Genomic DNA, 17,594 nt, shown 5'->3' with positions numbered 1-17,594 from the left:
CAGACGGTCAAAAGATTTAAAAAAGAAATGCTTAACACGCCCAAATGAACTATGCATGCAGGAAGTGATCTGTGTGCATTCTCTTGTTAATGTTATTGTGTGGAGGAGAAACAGTTTGTTCTCGGTGTAACTGGATATATTAGATAAGTGCTTTAGTTATCTTGATAGAAGTCACGTGTGTAACTGCTGTCATATCTATTGGACAGTTAGTTGTCCACTAGACGGCGGTATACACATCAGACAGTTATTTCAATATAGCGCTATATAATATATATATTAATATATATGATGATAATATAAGCAATACAAATGGGTCTTATATTTCTTCATTAAACTTTTATTCCGCGTTTCACGGCAAAATGTGCAGAAACGCATTTCTTATCGTGCACTCGCAATAAAGGTCATCCGGGAAAAAATAAAAATACATTTAAAAATAGAATTTAAAAATTTTTCATTGTAATTTGGTGTGAAAACGTTAAAACGCGGTTTTATATTGCGCACGGAGGTCAAAGTTCACTAGTTCGCCTCTCAAAATGGCGGCTGAGCCCACACGGGAATGGAGCGATGAGCAGCTCAAAAGTGATGATTTGCCCAAAAAAGACATAATAAAGTTCCTGCAGGACAATGCGGCCCACTCGGTATGTTTCTCCCTTTAGTCTCCTCGGGATTCCGGTTGGGATATCTGCAGGTTACCGGTTTGAATTCTCACTGTGAAGTGCAGCATGCAGCACGGCTAGCTCCGATGGGATGCTTTGCTTCAGCTCAGCACAGCAGAGCACAATGTTCAGCACTATCTGCACATTAATACGAATGCAAACAGCTTCTCTTAGGCTTTGACCCGCGCAGCTCCTCGTGGCTTGAGCGCAAACGAGTTAAACTTTCTCCTTCTGTTCGTTTGTTGTTATTTCAGTTCCTCAACGAGCACAAGCTGCTCGGAAACATCAAAAATGTTGCCAAAACTGCAAAGAAAGAGCAACTGATTATCGCCTACGATCAGCTCTTCGAGAGCAAAGTAAGTCACGATTGTCATCCGCCTCGATGATGAACCTTGATAACGAACATAAAATGTGTAAACGTGTGATTTGCAGAGGTTTAAAGGCACAGAAGCAGTGGAAGAAGTGACGGAGAAGGTTAAAGCTGTGAAAGTCGAAGAAAAACCCAAAGATGTCAAGACAGAAGTTGTGGATGAGGTACTGATCCACACCATCAAATATCAACTTTTTAATATCATCATTTAAATAAAGAAGGAGACCTATAATATGTTGTAATTTCTTTTTTCCATTTGCATATCCCACATGGGGATAAGTGTATTATAACCACGTGCATGATACTGATGCTCAATGTTGGTTAATGGGGGGGCGTGCAGATTTTGGTTAGGTAGATTATGGTTACTGGAGTGAAAAATTCAGGTGTACTCACGAAGACTCAAAAATGCTGTAATAATAATGTGAATTGGGAAATATTTTTTCATTGTATGCTAAAGTACAAAAAGCCGATTCTGGTGAGCACTCAGCGATTATTCACATTTATTGACTACTGCTTCATTACTTCCCTCAGGGTCCTCCAAAGTACACCAAATCAGTGCTGAAAAAAGGCGACAAGACAAACTTCCCAAAGAAGGGCGACACTGTGAGCTGCTGGTACACCGGAACCTTAGAGGATGGGACTGTCTTTGACACCAATGTTCCCACAGGTATGACCGCATCGCACTCGTAAGGTGATGCTCTGTCGCTAGTCGTGCTTTTGCATTATTGAAAATGTTAAACTAAGTAATTTGTACTTCTTAGTTATGTAGATCGAATCTCTATGTAGCGATGAAGAATCTGTCCTTGTTCTCTTCGATCTGCAGGGGCGAGAAAGAAGAAACAGGCCAAACCACTCAGCTTCAAAGTCGGCTTGGGCAAAGTCATCAGAGGAGTAAGTTGCTCTGCTGTTGTCATTTAGTTTTCTTAACTTTTATTTCTATGTCTAATGTCTGTAATCATCACAGTGGGATGAGGCCCTACTGACAATGAGCAAGGGTGAAACTGCTCGATTGGAGATTGACCCTGAATGGGCTTATGGAAAGAAGGGCGTCCCTGAGTCCAAGTATCCTTTTTTCCCCCTCCCCTCTTTGGTATTTTATACCCTGCGTGCATGTTTCATAAATATCTAAATATTTCTAAAGGGATGTGATGAAACTACACGAGCTGTCTGCACGCAAGGTCAGAGCTCAGCTTGTAATGTGGCTTGATTCTTGCTTATAACGGTCCTCCTCCTTTATTGTTTTACACTAACATAATTAAATGAAAGCCAATTTTCCTTAACTCCACCTCTCCCAGAATTCCACCCAACGCAAAGCTGATTTTCGAGGTCGAGCTGGTGTCTGTGGATTAGCCCAAAGCATGCACTACATTTCAAGAATTCCCACCTAATTAAAGGCCTTGAGGTAGAGGGGGATATCAGCATGCGTCTTGGATTGCAATATTCCTGGGATGCCTGTGCTTTAGCATAGCATTACACATATACCAATTGGATTTAAAAAAAAAAAAAAAAAGTTTGATTTGGACAACATGGAATGGCTTGTTAATAATGTACATATAAGAGACTGTGAAATGTTATCTTTTTGTTCTTTTGCATGTACAATGTCAGAAATAAATAATTTTCCCCAAATTTGTTCATTTCAGTTAACCGGTCACTGTACAGATTGCACCCGTCTACATCGTGTTCTTTAGCCTGAAGTCAACTGTATTAAGAGAACTAGTTTGTGTGGTGTACGAAGTACTAAAACCTCCCAGTAGTTTTATGCCAACTACTAATTGTTGTTCCTGGAAGATTTTAATAAGTTGTAAATACAAGACTTTGTGTCGCACCCATAAGGTGCAAGACCATTCTAAATATGCAAACTAAGGTATTCCATGTACAGTGATGCATGTCTTTAGGGTCTAAGCATCCAGTGTCTGCACACAGAAACTGAATAGGAGTAGCTAATGAAGTTTAGCTTCAAAGCTAAATTTGCTAATTTTAGCTAGCATTAATTCCTAGAGACAGATGAACTTTGGCTCAAATACAGGACAATTGTCTTTATTAAGAAACCGCAAAGATTATTTGCTAAAGATCTAGATTTACATTGCAGGACAAATCACTCATCTAGACCAAGTCAAAATTGTTTTTATTTTGTACAGGATGACATTTAACTTGGTAAAAACTGACAGGTGATGATGCCGTTTCTCCTTTGGGGCAGTGAACCACTTAAGAGTTGGCATTGGGTCCCTTCTTCTTTCCGAAGGTGGGAACGACATTCACAAAGCGCCTGTTGTACTGGATGCGGCGCTTAGCACGGCCAGTCTTCTTCTTCTTCTTCTCCTGCTTATCAACCTGAAGAAAAAGTAGTGGATTGGCATCATTGTAAAAGTGAAGTAAAAGCAGATGTAGTCTGTAGTATAGCTGAAGGCAGAGTCCCCCCAGAATTTTTTTTGAAGAAGAAGAAGAAGAGGTGAGGTTACACTTACTTTGGGAGTCTGTCCCCGCACTTTTCCGGCACGGGCCAGAGAGCCGTGAACCTTACCTGGTAAAGTGAAAGAGAGAAACAAAGATCATGCTATCAAGGTGGTTTTGTTAAGACAAACTATATTAGTGCCATCCTCGGTGTGCCAAGTTTTGAAGTCCCGAAGAAAACAAACATTCAAATATGTGAATAGCTACATGTCATGCACACATACCTCCCAGAAGTCTGCCAGCTACTTCCAGGGTGCAGTGCTCGGAGACACCGCAAGACACCAGAGAGGCATCATTCTCCAGAGGGCACCCAGCAAGCAGCAGCACCTGATCCTCAACCAGGAGACCTTCCAGAGCCTGGACATGAGCCTGGGACACAAACAGGTTTTCTCTTAATAATCCTTTATGCAATATTGCCATAAATAAGGTACAATTTTTACACTGGTACAAGTTTTACCTTGATCTGGCCGACAGTCTCCTCTCCAGTCACCTCAAGGGTGTGAGTGTTCTGGCCACGTAAGAAAAGCTGCATCTTGATGCTGGGGGGGAGAAAAAAAAGGTAGGGCCAAGCATCTTTAGTCATGGATGAAACTTTCATTAGTTTTCATATAAAAGCACAACTGTAACGTCCAACTACCAACATAGCTATTTTATGTTTACTGGACTTGACTATATAACAAGGACTTTGACATCAATTACAATAACTGCTAATTAGGACATCTGATAAAACGCTGGCATCCCTTGAAAATGCTGTGTGCTTTACTTGGTGTGACAAGTAAAAATGTCTACCGTGACGATCATTGCGGAAACATACTTGCGGCATTAAAATTTATTATAACAAATCCCGACTACCAAACCTTCACTTTGCCTTCATACTTCATACTCATAGAATATGAAACCCACATATGATCCTCAAAGTAAATATCTCCGGTGGTAACCTGAAACTTATTAAAACTGTGGAGAAATAATCCTCTACCAGCCGCCGGGAGCTGAACTGAAGCTTCTCCCGGGTCCTAGCAAAAGCTATGCTAGCTTAGCTAGCCACATGGGGCACGCGTATCGTAAAAGTCCAGTAAAAACATATGAAATACACCTTCACTCGTCAATAAAAAGCCAAACTTATGGTTACGGATGACATATGTGCACCAATCGCAAGATAAAACATGTAACGACAAAGCCAAACTGGGAAATTTTTATTAAAAGTACACAGCTCTCACCTCGTTTGATGCTAGTCGTGTAACGCTAGGCATAAAAAGGACTGTTTAAGGGTCTGCACAGCGCATGTGCGGATTTACGTAACGCTCGTCGGACGCGGTGGCCACGCCTCTTGTACTTTGGTAGTGTCGCAGATTTATCTGTTCTAGTATAGCACAGTTATATTTACGGGTTCATGTGATCTTCATAGGTTGTATTTATCTATTTTCTTTGATGTTTTGCAGAAATGCCTGCTCTACTGATATTTGTATTTTATTTTATTAAATTTTGTTTGTTTATTCTCACGGTGTCCTGTTTGTTAAGGTTTTGTTAAGTTTTGTTCTTGAAATTAACATTAACAAATATGGGGGGGAGGGGGGGTTAAGTTTTAAAACTCATTAATATACACAAAATTATTCACGAAATCCTGGTCCTTGTGGTTTATACCAATGTCCCACAACCAACATCAAATTATGTCTTATGTTTAATTTAATTATTTTTTTCTCCTACACTTCAGTATTACTGACTGCACATGGAGAGGGTTATATACTCGTCATATTCTTGTGTTTATTTCTTTACAAAAAAATACCAAAAAGTTTGTTTGAATATGAGTGGATAATAGTCCTGGGGTGGCATGTCAGCATGTGATTCCCATGGCAATAACAATATTCTGTTACCTTCAGCAATGATTTCAGTGGTTTAAGTGTGGCTCATTTTCACATAAGGATCAAAACAATAGTTCATTTGTATAATTTGAGCCAACTGCTAAACAGTGATATACTTTTTGAGAAGGTTTTGGGTTTTTTGTTTTTTGCTGTGAAGCAGCACCAGTACAGAGCTCATGTGATGCTGAGATTAGAGCTTCATTTTTACAGAAACACAAAAGTGGCATGAGAACATCTCATTTATCTTTGAGCTCATATTTACCACAAAAGATTCTTTATCCTACTACATTGTAACTGTTCTACAAGTTATTTTTATGTCATATCTAGATGTAATGTGGATTTATCTTTGAGAAAATATATATAATGCTTACTTTGTATGTTCATATCAGTTAGAGCAAACCTCAAAACCCCTGAACTTTGTCTTCTATGACAGTTTTTGCCTGAAACACAGCTGGAAAAAAAAGTTTAATTTAAATCCTTCAAAACCCACTAGAGGTTCAGCTTGACTAGCAATGCTTTTAGCACATTATTGGGGGTATGTTGTGGGGGGGAAATGTTTTCATATAAAATGTACTCTAATTATTGAATGAGTTGCCAATGAACAACAAAATGTAAACTGTTTTTTCTGTTGTTGTTGTTTTTAAAGGCACAGCTTCAGTTACCGTGGCTCAGTGCAGCATCTAGAAATGCTTGTCAGGGATTTCAGCTTTTGTGGAAATCCATGATTCAAATATATTTAATATTTTAATTCCATTCCTGCCAACAAGTTACATTTGCTATTGAATATTGGAAAGGAAAAGTTGTTTTACTTTGAATGACAGTAAAAGTGTAAACTAAACAGCTAATGACAATATTCATTCTAGCCCTTTGTGAATTATTTAAAACAAAACAAAACAAAACATTTAAGGATATCAATCTCTTTATTATGAAATCAAGTCAAAATAAAAAAACAAGGAACTGTTTGTTGCTCTTTAGGGAAACATAACCATGAGTTATTACAAATCTTTGTGATTGGGGGGGAAGAATGATGACAGATACATTAATGAAAGCTTCCCCTTACAAATTCTTAAACACAAAGACAGAGAGCAAACTAAGTCATCTGGCCTAGAAATTTCAAAAAGAAAAAGCCTTTGTCACACAGGGAAAAAATAAATCTGCCTTCACAAATAACATGCATTCAAGAACCCCAAAAAGAAGCCAGTGCTGGAGAGAATGACTGTAGCAATTAAAGAACTGATAACTGCTAAAGAGGGCCAAATATACTTCTATCAAGAGCTACAATATGTGGTAAAGTTGATTAGCACACTGTGAACCAGAGAAAAGGGGAAGAAATAAAACAAAAGAACAAAGCTTTTTGAAATCTCCATGACGTCTTGGTAAGAAGCCCCGTCCCAAGATGTAAGAAGGTCAAATGGATGGTCAGGCCACTATGTTGTCCATCATGTAGAAGGAGGGGGGTAGTACTGGTTATACTGGGCATACTGGTTGTATTGCCCCCAGGAGTTTTGTCCCCAGCCACCGTACTGTTGCTAAAGAGAAAGGGGTGGGGTTAGAAGGGCTGTAATTGACCACACATACTTCTTGTGACAAACTAATTTCTAAGTGCTGTAAATGTAACTGATCTGTAACCCACCTGGTACCAGTTATAGTTGTAGGCAGAGGCATTTGCCTGCATGTCAGTCATGTTTGCTACAGCACCAGAGCCGTCATCCACACGCTGCCTCTTAGAATCAGGTTCCTGAGAGCTGGAGAGGTAAAGTTTAAATTATTAAGATCCAGCTTATAGCTGACAAATGAAACAGCAGTTACAGCCAAGTTTGTTGTTTTTACTGTTGTTCTAACCAATTTGTAGATTTTCAATATGTAGAATATGCATCTGCCCTTCACTGAGATATCAAGAAATACAAGACACTCTAGAAAATAGACTAGTAGTAGTAGTTGTCACATGTGTCTTTCTAACACCTTGTTAGAAGGGGGTGTGAAAATTTTCTGAAAGTGTTCGTGTGGATGTGATGGACGCTGTGTTTCATTAACCACCTGTCATACCCGTTCTCGGCCTTCCTCTTTGTCGATTCATTTTCTTTTTGTAGTTTCTGTTGTTCTTCATAGGCAGCAACAAGGCTGAAAGATGTAAAAGAATAAACATGACTCTTTACAAAAAACCAAACAAAACAAAGAATGAATGTATTCATTTCTCCCTTTACCACTAAAAACAACTTACGCATTAATATCGCTGCCAAAGTCTTCAAGAAACTCGACTTTGCGCTGGGCAAAGAGGAGTCGTGATTCAAGAGGCATTGGGCTATTCAGGGCTCGGTCAAAACAAGCCAAGATCTCTGCCTCATTCTGCGTCACATCTCGATTGTATTCCAGCTCAAGCAGGTTTAGATACAGTTTTGGACTTGTCTACAAAAACCACAAAACACACAGTTTAGTTCACAACTAGTGCAACGGTTCTATTTATCATGTGAACAGAATTCATTGCAAGAGAAACACAACCAATGCTATAATGTGTTGACCATGTGATATAGTCAACCCTCTCTCACCTGGTCTTTTTCAATAGCATCCAGAAGCACCTTCCTCGCCTTGCCCAGACTCCTCTGCACCTTCATCAGCTGCCTGGCCAGCTTCACAGCATAGAACGATGTCTCAGTAGCATTTTTCGCAGACTCCATCGCCTCCCTCAACAGCGCCTCAGCTTCCTCCAAGTTTCCGTGGCGACGCTCCAGGCTGACCCTCCGAAGACGCACCATGGCGAGACCTGGGATCGATGCCTCCAGGGACTTCAGGATGCTCTGAGCCTCCTCTATGCTGCCTGGGTTAAAAAAGAAGAAAAAAGAAAGAGGAATGTCAGCTGAGCAGTTTTCCACATTTGTTTCTTATTCATGATCTCCATGCCTTATGTTGCTTTTGCATGCTGCTTTGACTGACTGAGGTACTCACCCTGCTGCTCCTCAAAGGCTGCCCACAGCAGGTGGATGGCTGGTTTCTTGGGCAGATGGACGGTACACGCCTTCTTGTAGACATGTCTCACACCCTCAGTGCTGTATCCCTCTAGATATTTTGCATACTTCAGAGTGAAAAAGAGAAAGCAAGTTGGAAGAAAGCCAGGAGAGGACAGAGGAAAAAAAAAAAAAAAAAAAAAAAAAAAAAAAGAAAGAAAGAAAAGAAAGAAAGGCAAAAGAGACAAGACATTTTTAAACTACATTTTGAGTTCACAGACAGGCAATTTCTTCATTGACAAGATCGTTTTTAGAAATTTTCTGTGTAAACCCATCAGCACCTTCATGGAACCAATTAGATAAGTTTCTGTAAGGTAGTGGGAGACGAAGAAGATGCAACGTAGTAGTTGGCATATGCTGCAGTCAAATCTTGTGTGGCAAGCTGGCCATCCCCTAATACAACAGATACAGTCACATATCAACGTTACACGCAAAGAGTGCAGGACTGTGTCGATGTGATATCATCGTTGATGGGGGAAGTGCAGGGAGGTAGCAGGAGTGTCGGAAAGGCTCAAGGTCACTTTACCTTGATCCAAAACTCCTCATAGAGAGCGCAGGCGATGAGGCATCTTTCGAAGAGAACCACCACACGCTCCGGAGTCCCATTCTCAATTTCGAACTCCAAGTACTCCTTCCAGTTGTTCAGTTGAGTCTTCTCCAAGGCTTTGACGTGGAAGTACGGTCTCTTAATCTAAAGAAACACAAATTTATTAGTTTGATAATAATGAGGGGGGGGGGGACTGAAAGAATAAAACATCAGTAAGGGGGAAAAAAAACAAGACCCACCCCTTCTTCAAAGGCCCAGCGCTTGCTGACTTCGTGTTCATTGTGGTTGAAAACTTCCTGCCGCACCTCAATCACCTTGTGGCGCATGTTCTCAATCTCCGTCACTCTCTACATACAAACACACAGACAAAAACAAGGTTAGCACCCTTATTTGTGCTTCTCCGTATCACATTCTCCACTTGATGTAAAAACTTCTATTCCTGCAGCCAACGATTTACATCACCAGAGATAAGAAGCCTGCAGAGGGGAGAAGTATTTATGCACCCTGCATATCAGCCACTGGGTATAGGTGCTGGGATCAACGGGCCCCGGGTGATCCTGTAAGTTTTAGGGCGAGTCCCTGACTGGATACCAACGTGAATCCCACCTGGCATTGATTGGCCTGGCTGCTGACATAAAGACACCTCTTCAAACCTAGGCAAATTATCTTTTCCCTGTCATCATGGATAACATCCAAGCTCCTGCTAACCCTGCAAGCAGTAATTTTATAAATTTTTTCCCCTACGGGATTGGCAGAGAAGGTTTTACCTTAGCAGGATCCGCAAGATCCTCTGTACCAGGTGGAAGCTCCTCCTGAGCAACTTGTGACTCGCCACTGTCACCAACCATTCCCGACAGGCTGGCTTTAGAGAGCTCGAGCCTTAGCTGGACAAACTCCTCTTCTGACAAGAAGTGCCTGGGGTGATTAGTCTGCACATGGTCTTTGAACCTGCAGAGAGAAAAGAAAATGTCAGTGCACAGCTCTTTCATACAATGACGTTATAATTTTCAAAATGATTTGCACCATGACTATTTATTCCTTTACCAAAGCTTGAAATCAACTTTCAGTTAAGCTGTTCAAGATGGAAGATTAAGCAAAACCAACCAAGCAGACCATGGGCAGAGGTAGAAACTATTATTTGTGCAGTTCCAAAACAAACATTTCAAGACTGCAGAACAGGATATGTCCATCACTGGGTTTGGGGCTTTGTAATTTTAAAAACTTTATATTTGCCTTTTATGATGATTTTATAACACACTCCTCAAGTGAATGCAAACTTTCAAACAAATCTGGAAACTGTTCTTTTACTGTACCTCTGGAAGTGCTGGGAATACAGCTGGGTGGGAATGCCCAAGATGCGGTCATAGATGGCAGTGACGTTACCCAACTTCTGCTGCTCTGTCTCCCAGTTTATGAAGGATTCCCACAAACGGTCTGAGCGAAAGTCAGTGCCTGCTGCAAGCACTGCATGCTCATAGGAGCTAATAGGAAAACAAAAGGAAAAAAGATTCATGAAATGTCTCATTAAGTCATTAACATTTGAGAAGAAAGTAAAACAGTAGAGAGTGTGTGTGTGTGTGTGTGTGTGTGTGTGTGTGTATATATAAATAAATAAAGACTTTACTCACGCTCGAATGCGCCCCTCAGTCTCTGGGTCATTAGGATCAGAATTCTCTTTGATGAAGGTCAAATAGTGGATCCACAGGTCGACACTGAGAGGGATGACCTGCAAACCTCTTCTGTACACCTTGGAAAAAAAATAAATAAAATGAGTTTGTTCATAAAAGTCTGAGTTTTTATGCCCCAAATTTTGGTTCTTAACAGATTATTCTAACTGGTCAGTTATTGATGACACAGAAAAGCAGGCACACCAAGTTTAAAAAAAAAAAAAAAAAAAAAAAAAAAAAACCCCAAAGAAAGCAACACGTGTACAAAAGTACAAAAGGCATACTTACTTCTTCTGCAACTTGTACATTGCCATGCTTTTTCTCAATATCTGCATACTTCTTCCAGTAGCCATAGCAGTAGGGATAACGTAGGAAAAACACATCAAATGCCTTCCTCACTGCTGTAAGGACATTCTGTAAAGAAGCAGAAAGACCAAATTGCAACAATTTAACCACCTCTTTTTAGCATTACAAGTAATTTCTGTTCAAATTTATTGGACAAGAATATATTTTCACTCAGTTTTGTAAATGTGTGTGCCTTCTGTTTACCTCTTGTTCTACATACTGCAGCAGATAGACCCACGCATTGAAATCTTCTGGGTTTTCCTCAACTCCCTTAAAAAGCTTTTCAAACTCTGAGGGCAGTTCAGGATCTGTAGGAACAGCTGCTTCTTCTGTTGTTTCTTTGGCTGGGTCTTCTAGCTCCATGCCATCCTCTGCCACCTGTGTAGCCTCTGTCCCATCTAGAGAAGTTGACAAGGAATCATCAAGTGAGTTTAACTACAAAATTACAGTTTATGATTTGTGCATAATGTGTCATTTGTTGACAGTTTTCTTTTCAATAAATTAGTTACTGTAAGCACCGACAGAAAAAAAGAGAGAGACACTATGCTGATTCTACACAGTACCTTTCTTGGTTGCTTGTTGAAAACTAGCTAAATCTTACGACGTTACACTAACAATTGGACCAGAGTCAACTTCATGACTAAGCATTTATTATTAAATCAATTGAGCCAACTGAAAAACAAGTTTTAAGTTACCTTGACTGTCAGTCTGTCCAATGGATTCAGACTCAATATTCATGTCCTGGCTGCAAGGCTCAGACCCTACAGGTTCTGTTGCTTGCTGTGCATCTTCTGTGGGCTGTGGAGGGGGAGGAGGTGGCGGTGGTGGAGGTGGGTGTTCTTGGAAGAGCTGAGCATTGGCAAGTTGAAATTGTTCCACAGCCTTCTCCACAGATCCCAGATCTGTGGAATTCATTTGCTGACCCGGTTGTTGCTCTTGTCCCATGGCATCCTGAGACACATCTGAATCCTCAGGCAAGACATTGGAGAGAGGCTCTGGAGCAACCTGGTCTAGTGACCAGTCAGTCGCTTGGCCTACGACAGGAAGGTCTGGAAGAAAGGCATCCCCATTGCTCTCCATGGCAGGGGACTCAGTATCCAGCATTCCAGGAAATGTACCCTCTGAGATTTTCAGGTCTGTTGGGACAGAAAAAAAGTAAAGACACACTCAGGAAAAAGAAAATAGATTTTTCCACACACCGAATACTATTACAGTTTACTGAAATGTTAATGGTTTGTACAACTTAACAAAAAAAAAACTAAGAAAACTAGCTCTGAAATAAGCTAAAGTATTCCCACCATTTAAATAAATCAATAAATAAAAATATCCACTGAGTTTCCAATCATTTCTTTAAAAATACGCACTTAATGATACTAGTCAGGACAGCACAAAAACAATATCAAGTACAATTATAATAAGGAACTTGGTGCCTAAAATAAACAAGTAAGAAATATCCAAGTGTGAACTGCAGTTATAGGTAAAATATCTACAAACAAGAAATTACTTTCAACTCACAATTTAAGCCAGTTTAGTTCTGACAAAGAATTTTCCACAACTATTGACAACGTGCTGTATTTTAAACTTGCCATGAACCTTCACTACTTAAAATGATACTTATAAATCTGACGCAACACGACGCATGTTTTTCGTTTCAAACTATTTTTTTTAATTTTACTTCCTTTACGCCTAAAGAGGTCAACCCTAGTAAAAACAGCCGCTAAAGCAACAGGATACTTCCTTGTTCTAACATTAAACCAGTGCCAGTTTAAGCTTCAGCCCTAATTTAACTACTAAAAATAATTCCGCGTACTCGGTTGCTTACTCTTAGCTTCTCGCTTAGCTACCTTAATACTAAAGTTGTTTTCTTTTTTAATTTTACTTTGGGGATTTTTTTTGTTTTGTTTTTTAAATGTAATATTTCCTTTAAAAAACGAGTAGCTTTAGCTTTGTTTGCTCCTCGAGGCCTTGTTGTTGCCGGGAGGTCTTTTCCATGATCAAAGTTCAATCAGAAGTTAGGCCTGGCGCCCGTCTATCTCAAATAAGTATAATAGTAGAGGTCGAGGCATGTTTCGTGTACGCGCTTGCTTAGTACGGTCCAACACAAACTATTCGTCTTTAATTAAGTATCTACATTTTTCATCGATTCTTTACGTTGATAGCAACGTTTACAGAATAGCGAATAGGAAACTGTTACATACATCGTAACTAGGACATTTACATGTACAGCCTTTGCTTAGGCCTCCAGGAAATAGTCGGTAGCAGTTAGCTAACAGCAGCACGTTAGCTAACAGGCTAATGTTACCCATTTCGCCACTAGCGATTGTTAAATTCGTTACTAACCAGATAAAACCAAATCAACAAATAAAAATACGTTTAAGAATCTTATCCGTATCTGTTGCGTCAATTTACTTACCCCCGTGGACTTGAGTGCAGCTTTTGAATTCACTTTATCTACACTATTGCGACCGGCCGCGTTTCGCACACCATTCTTAAGTTGGAGGAAGATGAGAGGGACGGTGTGCGCATGCCCAGTCGAACGACCACCCACCAGCGACGGCGCGCTATTCGTTGTTCTTGATGTCTTGCCAATTTACATTTTATGATGAAATTAAAATGCAGAAACAATATTTTGAAGTTAGCCCATAGCTTTTGTGAATTCCTCCAGAAGTAATGAAATAAATAAATACATTTTCCTGCAGTTGCAGTGTTTGTTAAAAGTGCTGCATATAATCCCTACATATTTTAGTGTACACACACTGACACAAGAATTCAACCGCTTTTAAACCGCATGACGCAATATTAAACGTGAGCTCTAAATCTTCTGCGCCTTTTGTACAATACGTTACACTGCATTGAATTTTTTTGAAAGTAACACTCTTTACTTTTATTAATAAAAAAACAAACATTTACAATCAACCAAGCTTTATACCACTTTATTCTTCCATACAATAAATCCCCCAAACAACTTCTCTAGGTATAGAATTACATTTTGTATTTCACTTTTATTATATTTATTAAAGCATTTCGTTTTATTAAACAAACCACTATTGATCTGATTAATCACTTGGGACTCAGCAAGCTGCAGCAAGCAGGTAAAGTCAGGTAGGTCTGGTACTGTTGTGTGGTAGCTTTCTAGTTAACCTAACCCAGCTATGTGCCATTAAAGGTGTTATCAGTTTTATTACTATATTTTCATTTAGACTTTATCCCTAGTCAGCATCACTTCGTCACAATCCTGACATTTCTCCACCATATCGACTTCAAGAACTTGTTTACTTGCTTCCTAATATATTCCACACTTTGTTGAGTGCTAATGTTACAATACAATATTACCAATTTAATATCTCAGTGGTTATATTACTGTGGCAGATCAACATGTGTTGCAAGTTTATGCACCACACTGGCATGTTTGTTATTCAGCTGCCTCGCCTCAGTTGCAAGTAGACAACAATTTCAGAGATCCTTATCATGAATGTTTGTGCCTGAAAATGTGGAGCGGTATTTGAGATCCTAGATTTGACTAAATCTATGAAAATTATGTCTTTTTGCTTTTATAAAGTCAGTGACAACTTTTTTTTACTTTAAGAAACTTCTAAGAACAGTAATAATAGTTAGATGTTAAACTGGCAGGCACAACAGAATGAAAAACAGGGTGAGGCCCCTTTGTAAAATCTCACATTTAAACCCATTTCAAAAGTAAAGTTGGGACGGTTATTCTCATAGCCTTATTTTTGAATAAGGCTTATGAGTGCATGACTGTTTTATGATATTAGAATCACCTCTCATAATTTATTATGGCAATAAACACGAGTTCACTTATATTTATACTGACCGTGTCTTTCTTTAGGCAGCCTAAATTAATAAGCTGGTGTCAGGTAATGCTTTCACCAATGAAATACTGTAGTTCCTCCCGCCCTACTCACTCACATTCTCCACGTCACAGACTAATAATACAGGAACTGTTTGAATGGATGATAAGACATGCCAGAAAGACCCGAAAGTAAACCGTCTCCTGAGACCACCGGGCCAACTAAATCATGGCATGTGTTTCATGTATGCGGTCTTGTGTGTTTTCATTGCGGTACGTTAAACCAGAGGCGATTACATTCATAATGAACGCCCAAATGGCGTCAGCAATAGTGCCTAATGGACCGGTCTGCAGTTCTTTTTTTCTGGGCGCGCATGCGAAATGGCGTGCAGTGCGTTTAGGGGCAGTCGCGTTTTTTAAAATCTAAATGAAGGGTGTGTTTTCCCAACGTCCACGGTGGTTTCTACGGAGCGTGGATTTTGAGACAATTACAACGTCAGTGCATAACTTTATTAAATCAATAATCTGGTGCAGATTTAAACGATTGTTTATTTCGTTGAACGATTTGATTTTGGGCTGTCTAATAAATCGAATTAAAGATTATTTGAGTGTTAATTACCTAATTTACTAATTCTCTAGCTGTTATGTTTAAGGAGGAATACGGACATGAAGATTGATTTGTAGAGAGTTTCTGTGCACCATCCTTCTAGTCTTTTGTTTTCAATGTAGCCAAATTTCTGAGCTCCGAGGTAGCCCCTGAATGTATCAGTAGTGTGTGTGAGCGGTATAGAGGAAGTGGCGGCTGATCTGGGTCCGCACCTTTTCCGGTAACACAGCACCGCCACCGCTGTGACTGAACGGCTGGAGAGAGAGAGAGAGGGAGTAAGAGAGACAGAGAGCGGCAAGAGCGGGGAGAAACGGTCCGGGGACAGGGGGATGATTGCCGCAGACGTAAGTATTTACCGCGGTCTTCGTTTTATCTGTACCGTGTTGCTTTTCTGTGTGTGAAAAGAGTATTTTTTTCGGATCCAAAGTTGTCCTCTGTACTAACACCCCTCCCTTCTCTGGACCGCTCCTGTGTCACAGGGGGAAGAGAAGAAAGTCGGATGAATCAATGACCTTTTGAGCGCTCTTCCTCTGGATGTCCCGGCGCAGAAACGGACCGGAGAGGTTTAATTTAGGCTTTTTAACAAGAAAATCACCGAGCTTTGAAAATTCACCGACTGGAATTAGCTAAGGCCAATTGTGGATAGCCGGCAGCCAAGGAGGAAGTGGGAACCCCCGGGCTTGAACTGGGCCTGATTTTTGTATAGTCCGCTTCTGGTGAGAAGGCACTACTTTGTGTCAGTTTCCAGCTCCGCTGAGAGCAACAGGATTTCGAACGGAAAAAAAACTTGAAATGTGGCTTTTGACGGAAGTCAGTGCTCATAGGCGACTTTGAAACATATCGGGCTTTTTTCTTCTTCTTCTTCTTCTTACTTCGGAATCCATTGGATCATGAAAACAGACCCCCACTCAAGTCTGTGAGGGCTCCATACACACTGCTTCTACTGAATGCTCAGGTCAGATCACCACAGACCAGCTAACTGTACTGTACAAACTTGCAAGCCACCACCTTTTGAACATTGACACTTGTGTCAGCCCACCGCTGCCATCACGTGGAGGACTTTCAGTAGCAACACGGTGAAACTGTAACTTCTCAGTGATATCTCCCCCCCCCCCCCTATTTTCTTCTCATTGGAGAAGCTTCATTATATCTTCTAAAGAAGTATTTATGAACAGAAAACAAGATGGGGAAAATGCTTTCAAAGATCTTTGGCAACAAGGAGATGAGAATATTGATGCTTGGACTTGATGCTGCTGGGAAAACTACCATCCTGTACAAGCTGAAGCTGGGACAGTCAGTCACCACCATCCCCACTGTTGGTTTCAATGTGGAGACTGTCACCTATAAGAATGTGAAGTTCAATGTGTGGGACGTGGGGGGACAAGATAAGATCAGGCCGCTCTGGAGACATTACTACACGGGCACCCAGGGGCTCATTTTTGTGGTGGACTGTGCCGACAGGGATAGGATCGACGAGGCGAGGCAGGAGCTCCACCGCATCATCAACGACCGGGAGATGCGGGACGCCATCATCCTCATCTTCGCCAACAAGCAGGACCTCCCAGATGCCATGAAGCCACACGAGATCCAGGAGAAGCTGGGCCTGACGCGGATCAGAGATAGGAATTGGTACGTTCAGCCTTCGTGTGCGACGACAGGGGACGGACTCTACGAGGGCCTGACCTGGCTTACCTCAAATTATAAGTCTTAATGTTTCCCTCCCTTCCTCCTCCTTTCTCACCAGCCTGGACACTTGGAGGCAAAAGAAGTAGCTGAGAATGAAAAAATAATAAGTAAAAAGAAAAAAAGATGCAATCTGAAGCAATTAATACCACGACCCCTCTGCTGAGTATGTATCAAAGAGGGTAGCATTTACTTCTAGTTTTCTTTCTTTCTCTTTTTTTGGATAATGTTGACATCACTATAATCACAGATTTCATTTAAGCAAAAAACCAACATATTTCTTGGCTTTTTTTTTTCTTTGTAGCTTGCTTTGGTTCACACTCTGTATAACCAGCACTGTTTAAATATACAGTACGCTTTCTTTTACAGCAAATTCTTTATTTTTTTAACTCCCTGTTTTTGTTTTTTTGTGTAATTTTTTTTTCAGGGGACTATGGGGGACACGTTTATATTTCCACCCCATGCTTAACCCTCATTCAGTATTCTCAGTCATCACCCAGCTACATATCCAAAGGATGGGGAAAGTCCAAAAAGACAAAAAACAAATGGAAAAAAAAAAAGCCCATTGCCTAGCACAACCGCATATCACCTTCACTGGT

The 17,594-nt window shown here is 40.5% G+C and overlaps 4 protein-coding genes across 5 annotated transcripts; 2 read left to right on the top strand and 2 right to left on the bottom strand.

The window, feature by feature from the left end:
• The first annotated feature begins 511 nt into the window (after positions 1-511).
• Positions 512-2,652, top strand: fkbp3 (FKBP prolyl isomerase 3). Its single transcript, XM_040016915.1, has 7 exons — positions 512-638; positions 911-1,012; positions 1,089-1,190; positions 1,558-1,693; positions 1,850-1,917; positions 1,991-2,088; positions 2,322-2,652. Exons 1-7 carry the CDS (start codon positions 534-536, stop codon positions 2,374-2,376), a joined length of 666 nt encoding a protein of 221 aa, XP_039872849.1. The 5' UTR covers positions 512-533; the 3' UTR covers positions 2,377-2,652.
• A 476-nt stretch (positions 2,653-3,128) lies between these two features.
• faua (FAU ubiquitin like and ribosomal protein S30 fusion a) lies at positions 3,129-4,808 on the bottom strand. Its single transcript, XM_040016917.1, has 5 exons — positions 4,695-4,808; positions 3,935-4,016; positions 3,702-3,846; positions 3,492-3,547; positions 3,129-3,357 (listed from the first exon to the last, which is right to left on the bottom strand). Exons 2-5 carry the CDS (start codon positions 4,007-4,009, stop codon positions 3,232-3,234), a joined length of 402 nt encoding a protein of 133 aa, XP_039872851.1. The 5' UTR covers positions 4,010-4,016; positions 4,695-4,808; the 3' UTR covers positions 3,129-3,231.
• Positions 4,809-6,237: 1,429 nt separating this feature from the next.
• Positions 6,238-13,441, bottom strand: prpf39 (PRP39 pre-mRNA processing factor 39 homolog (yeast)). 2 transcript variants are annotated; one of them, XM_040016912.1, is made up of 15 exons: positions 13,311-13,441; positions 11,593-12,033; positions 11,102-11,295; positions 10,841-10,966; positions 10,514-10,632; positions 10,199-10,366; positions 9,653-9,833; positions 9,125-9,232; positions 8,865-9,029; positions 8,280-8,406; positions 7,883-8,151; positions 7,558-7,742; positions 7,374-7,457; positions 6,970-7,081; positions 6,238-6,865 (listed from the first exon to the last, which is right to left on the bottom strand). In XM_040016912.1, exons 2-15 carry the CDS (start codon positions 11,999-12,001, stop codon positions 6,776-6,778), a joined length of 2,337 nt encoding a protein of 778 aa, XP_039872846.1. In that variant the 5' UTR covers positions 12,002-12,033; positions 13,311-13,441; the 3' UTR covers positions 6,238-6,775. The 2 variants fall into 2 exon arrangements, with proteins under 2 accessions (XP_039872846.1, XP_039872847.1); XM_040016913.1 differs by having other exon boundaries at positions 7,383-7,457.
• A 2,079-nt stretch (positions 13,442-15,520) lies between these two features.
• On the top strand, positions 15,521-17,543 carry arf6a (ADP-ribosylation factor 6a). Its single transcript, XM_040016916.1, has 2 exons — positions 15,521-15,656; positions 15,792-17,543. The coding sequence occupies exon 2, from the start codon at positions 16,496-16,498 to the stop codon at positions 17,021-17,023; it is 528 nt and encodes a 175-aa protein (XP_039872850.1). The 5' UTR covers positions 15,521-15,656; positions 15,792-16,495; the 3' UTR covers positions 17,024-17,543.
• Positions 17,544-17,594: the final 51 nt, after the last annotated feature.

The sequence above is a fragment of the Simochromis diagramma genome, unplaced genomic scaffold (assembly GCF_900408965.1).
Source record: "Simochromis diagramma unplaced genomic scaffold, fSimDia1.1 OVJJ01000802.1, whole genome shotgun sequence".
NCBI lineage: Eukaryota > Metazoa > Chordata > Actinopteri > Cichliformes > Cichlidae > Simochromis > Simochromis diagramma.
The sequence above is the reverse complement of the archived record's forward strand: the minus strand, read 5'-3'. Positions and strand labels throughout refer to the sequence as shown.

Excerpts from the sequence above, each read along its gene's own strand:
- prpf39 (XM_040016912.1), bottom strand. The coding sequence starts at position 12,001 with ATGCTGGATACTGAGTCCCCTGCCATGGAGAGCAATGGGGATGCCTTT. Across the intron at positions 9,030-9,124 it reads GCTGGGCCTTTGAAGAAGGG|ATTAAGAGACCGTACTTCCA; the intron begins GTGGGTCTTGTT and ends GTGTTTCTTTAG. Across the intron at positions 6,866-6,969 it reads ACAACTATAACTGGTACCAG|CAACAGTACGGTGGCTGGGG; the intron begins GTGGGTTACAGA and ends CTTTCTCTTTAG.
- faua (XM_040016917.1), bottom strand. The coding sequence starts at position 4,009 with ATGCAGCTTTTCTTACGTGGCCAGAACACTCACACCCTTGAGGTGACT. Across the intron at positions 3,548-3,701 it reads AGCTGGCAGACTTCTGGGAG|GTAAGGTTCACGGCTCTCTG; the intron begins GTATGTGTGCAT and ends TCACTTTACCAG. Across the intron at positions 3,358-3,491 it reads TGCGGGGACAGACTCCCAAA|GTTGATAAGCAGGAGAAGAA; the intron begins GTAAGTGTAACC and ends CTTTTTCTTCAG.
- fkbp3 (XM_040016915.1), top strand. The coding sequence starts at position 534 with ATGGCGGCTGAGCCCACACGGGAATGGAGCGATGAGCAGCTCAAAAGT. Across the intron at positions 639-910 it reads AGGACAATGCGGCCCACTCG|TTCCTCAACGAGCACAAGCT; the intron begins GTATGTTTCTCC and ends TTGTTATTTCAG. Across the intron at positions 1,013-1,088 it reads ATCAGCTCTTCGAGAGCAAA|AGGTTTAAAGGCACAGAAGC; the intron begins GTAAGTCACGAT and ends TGTGATTTGCAG.
- arf6a (XM_040016916.1), top strand. The coding sequence starts at position 16,496 with ATGGGGAAAATGCTTTCAAAGATCTTTGGCAACAAGGAGATGAGAATA.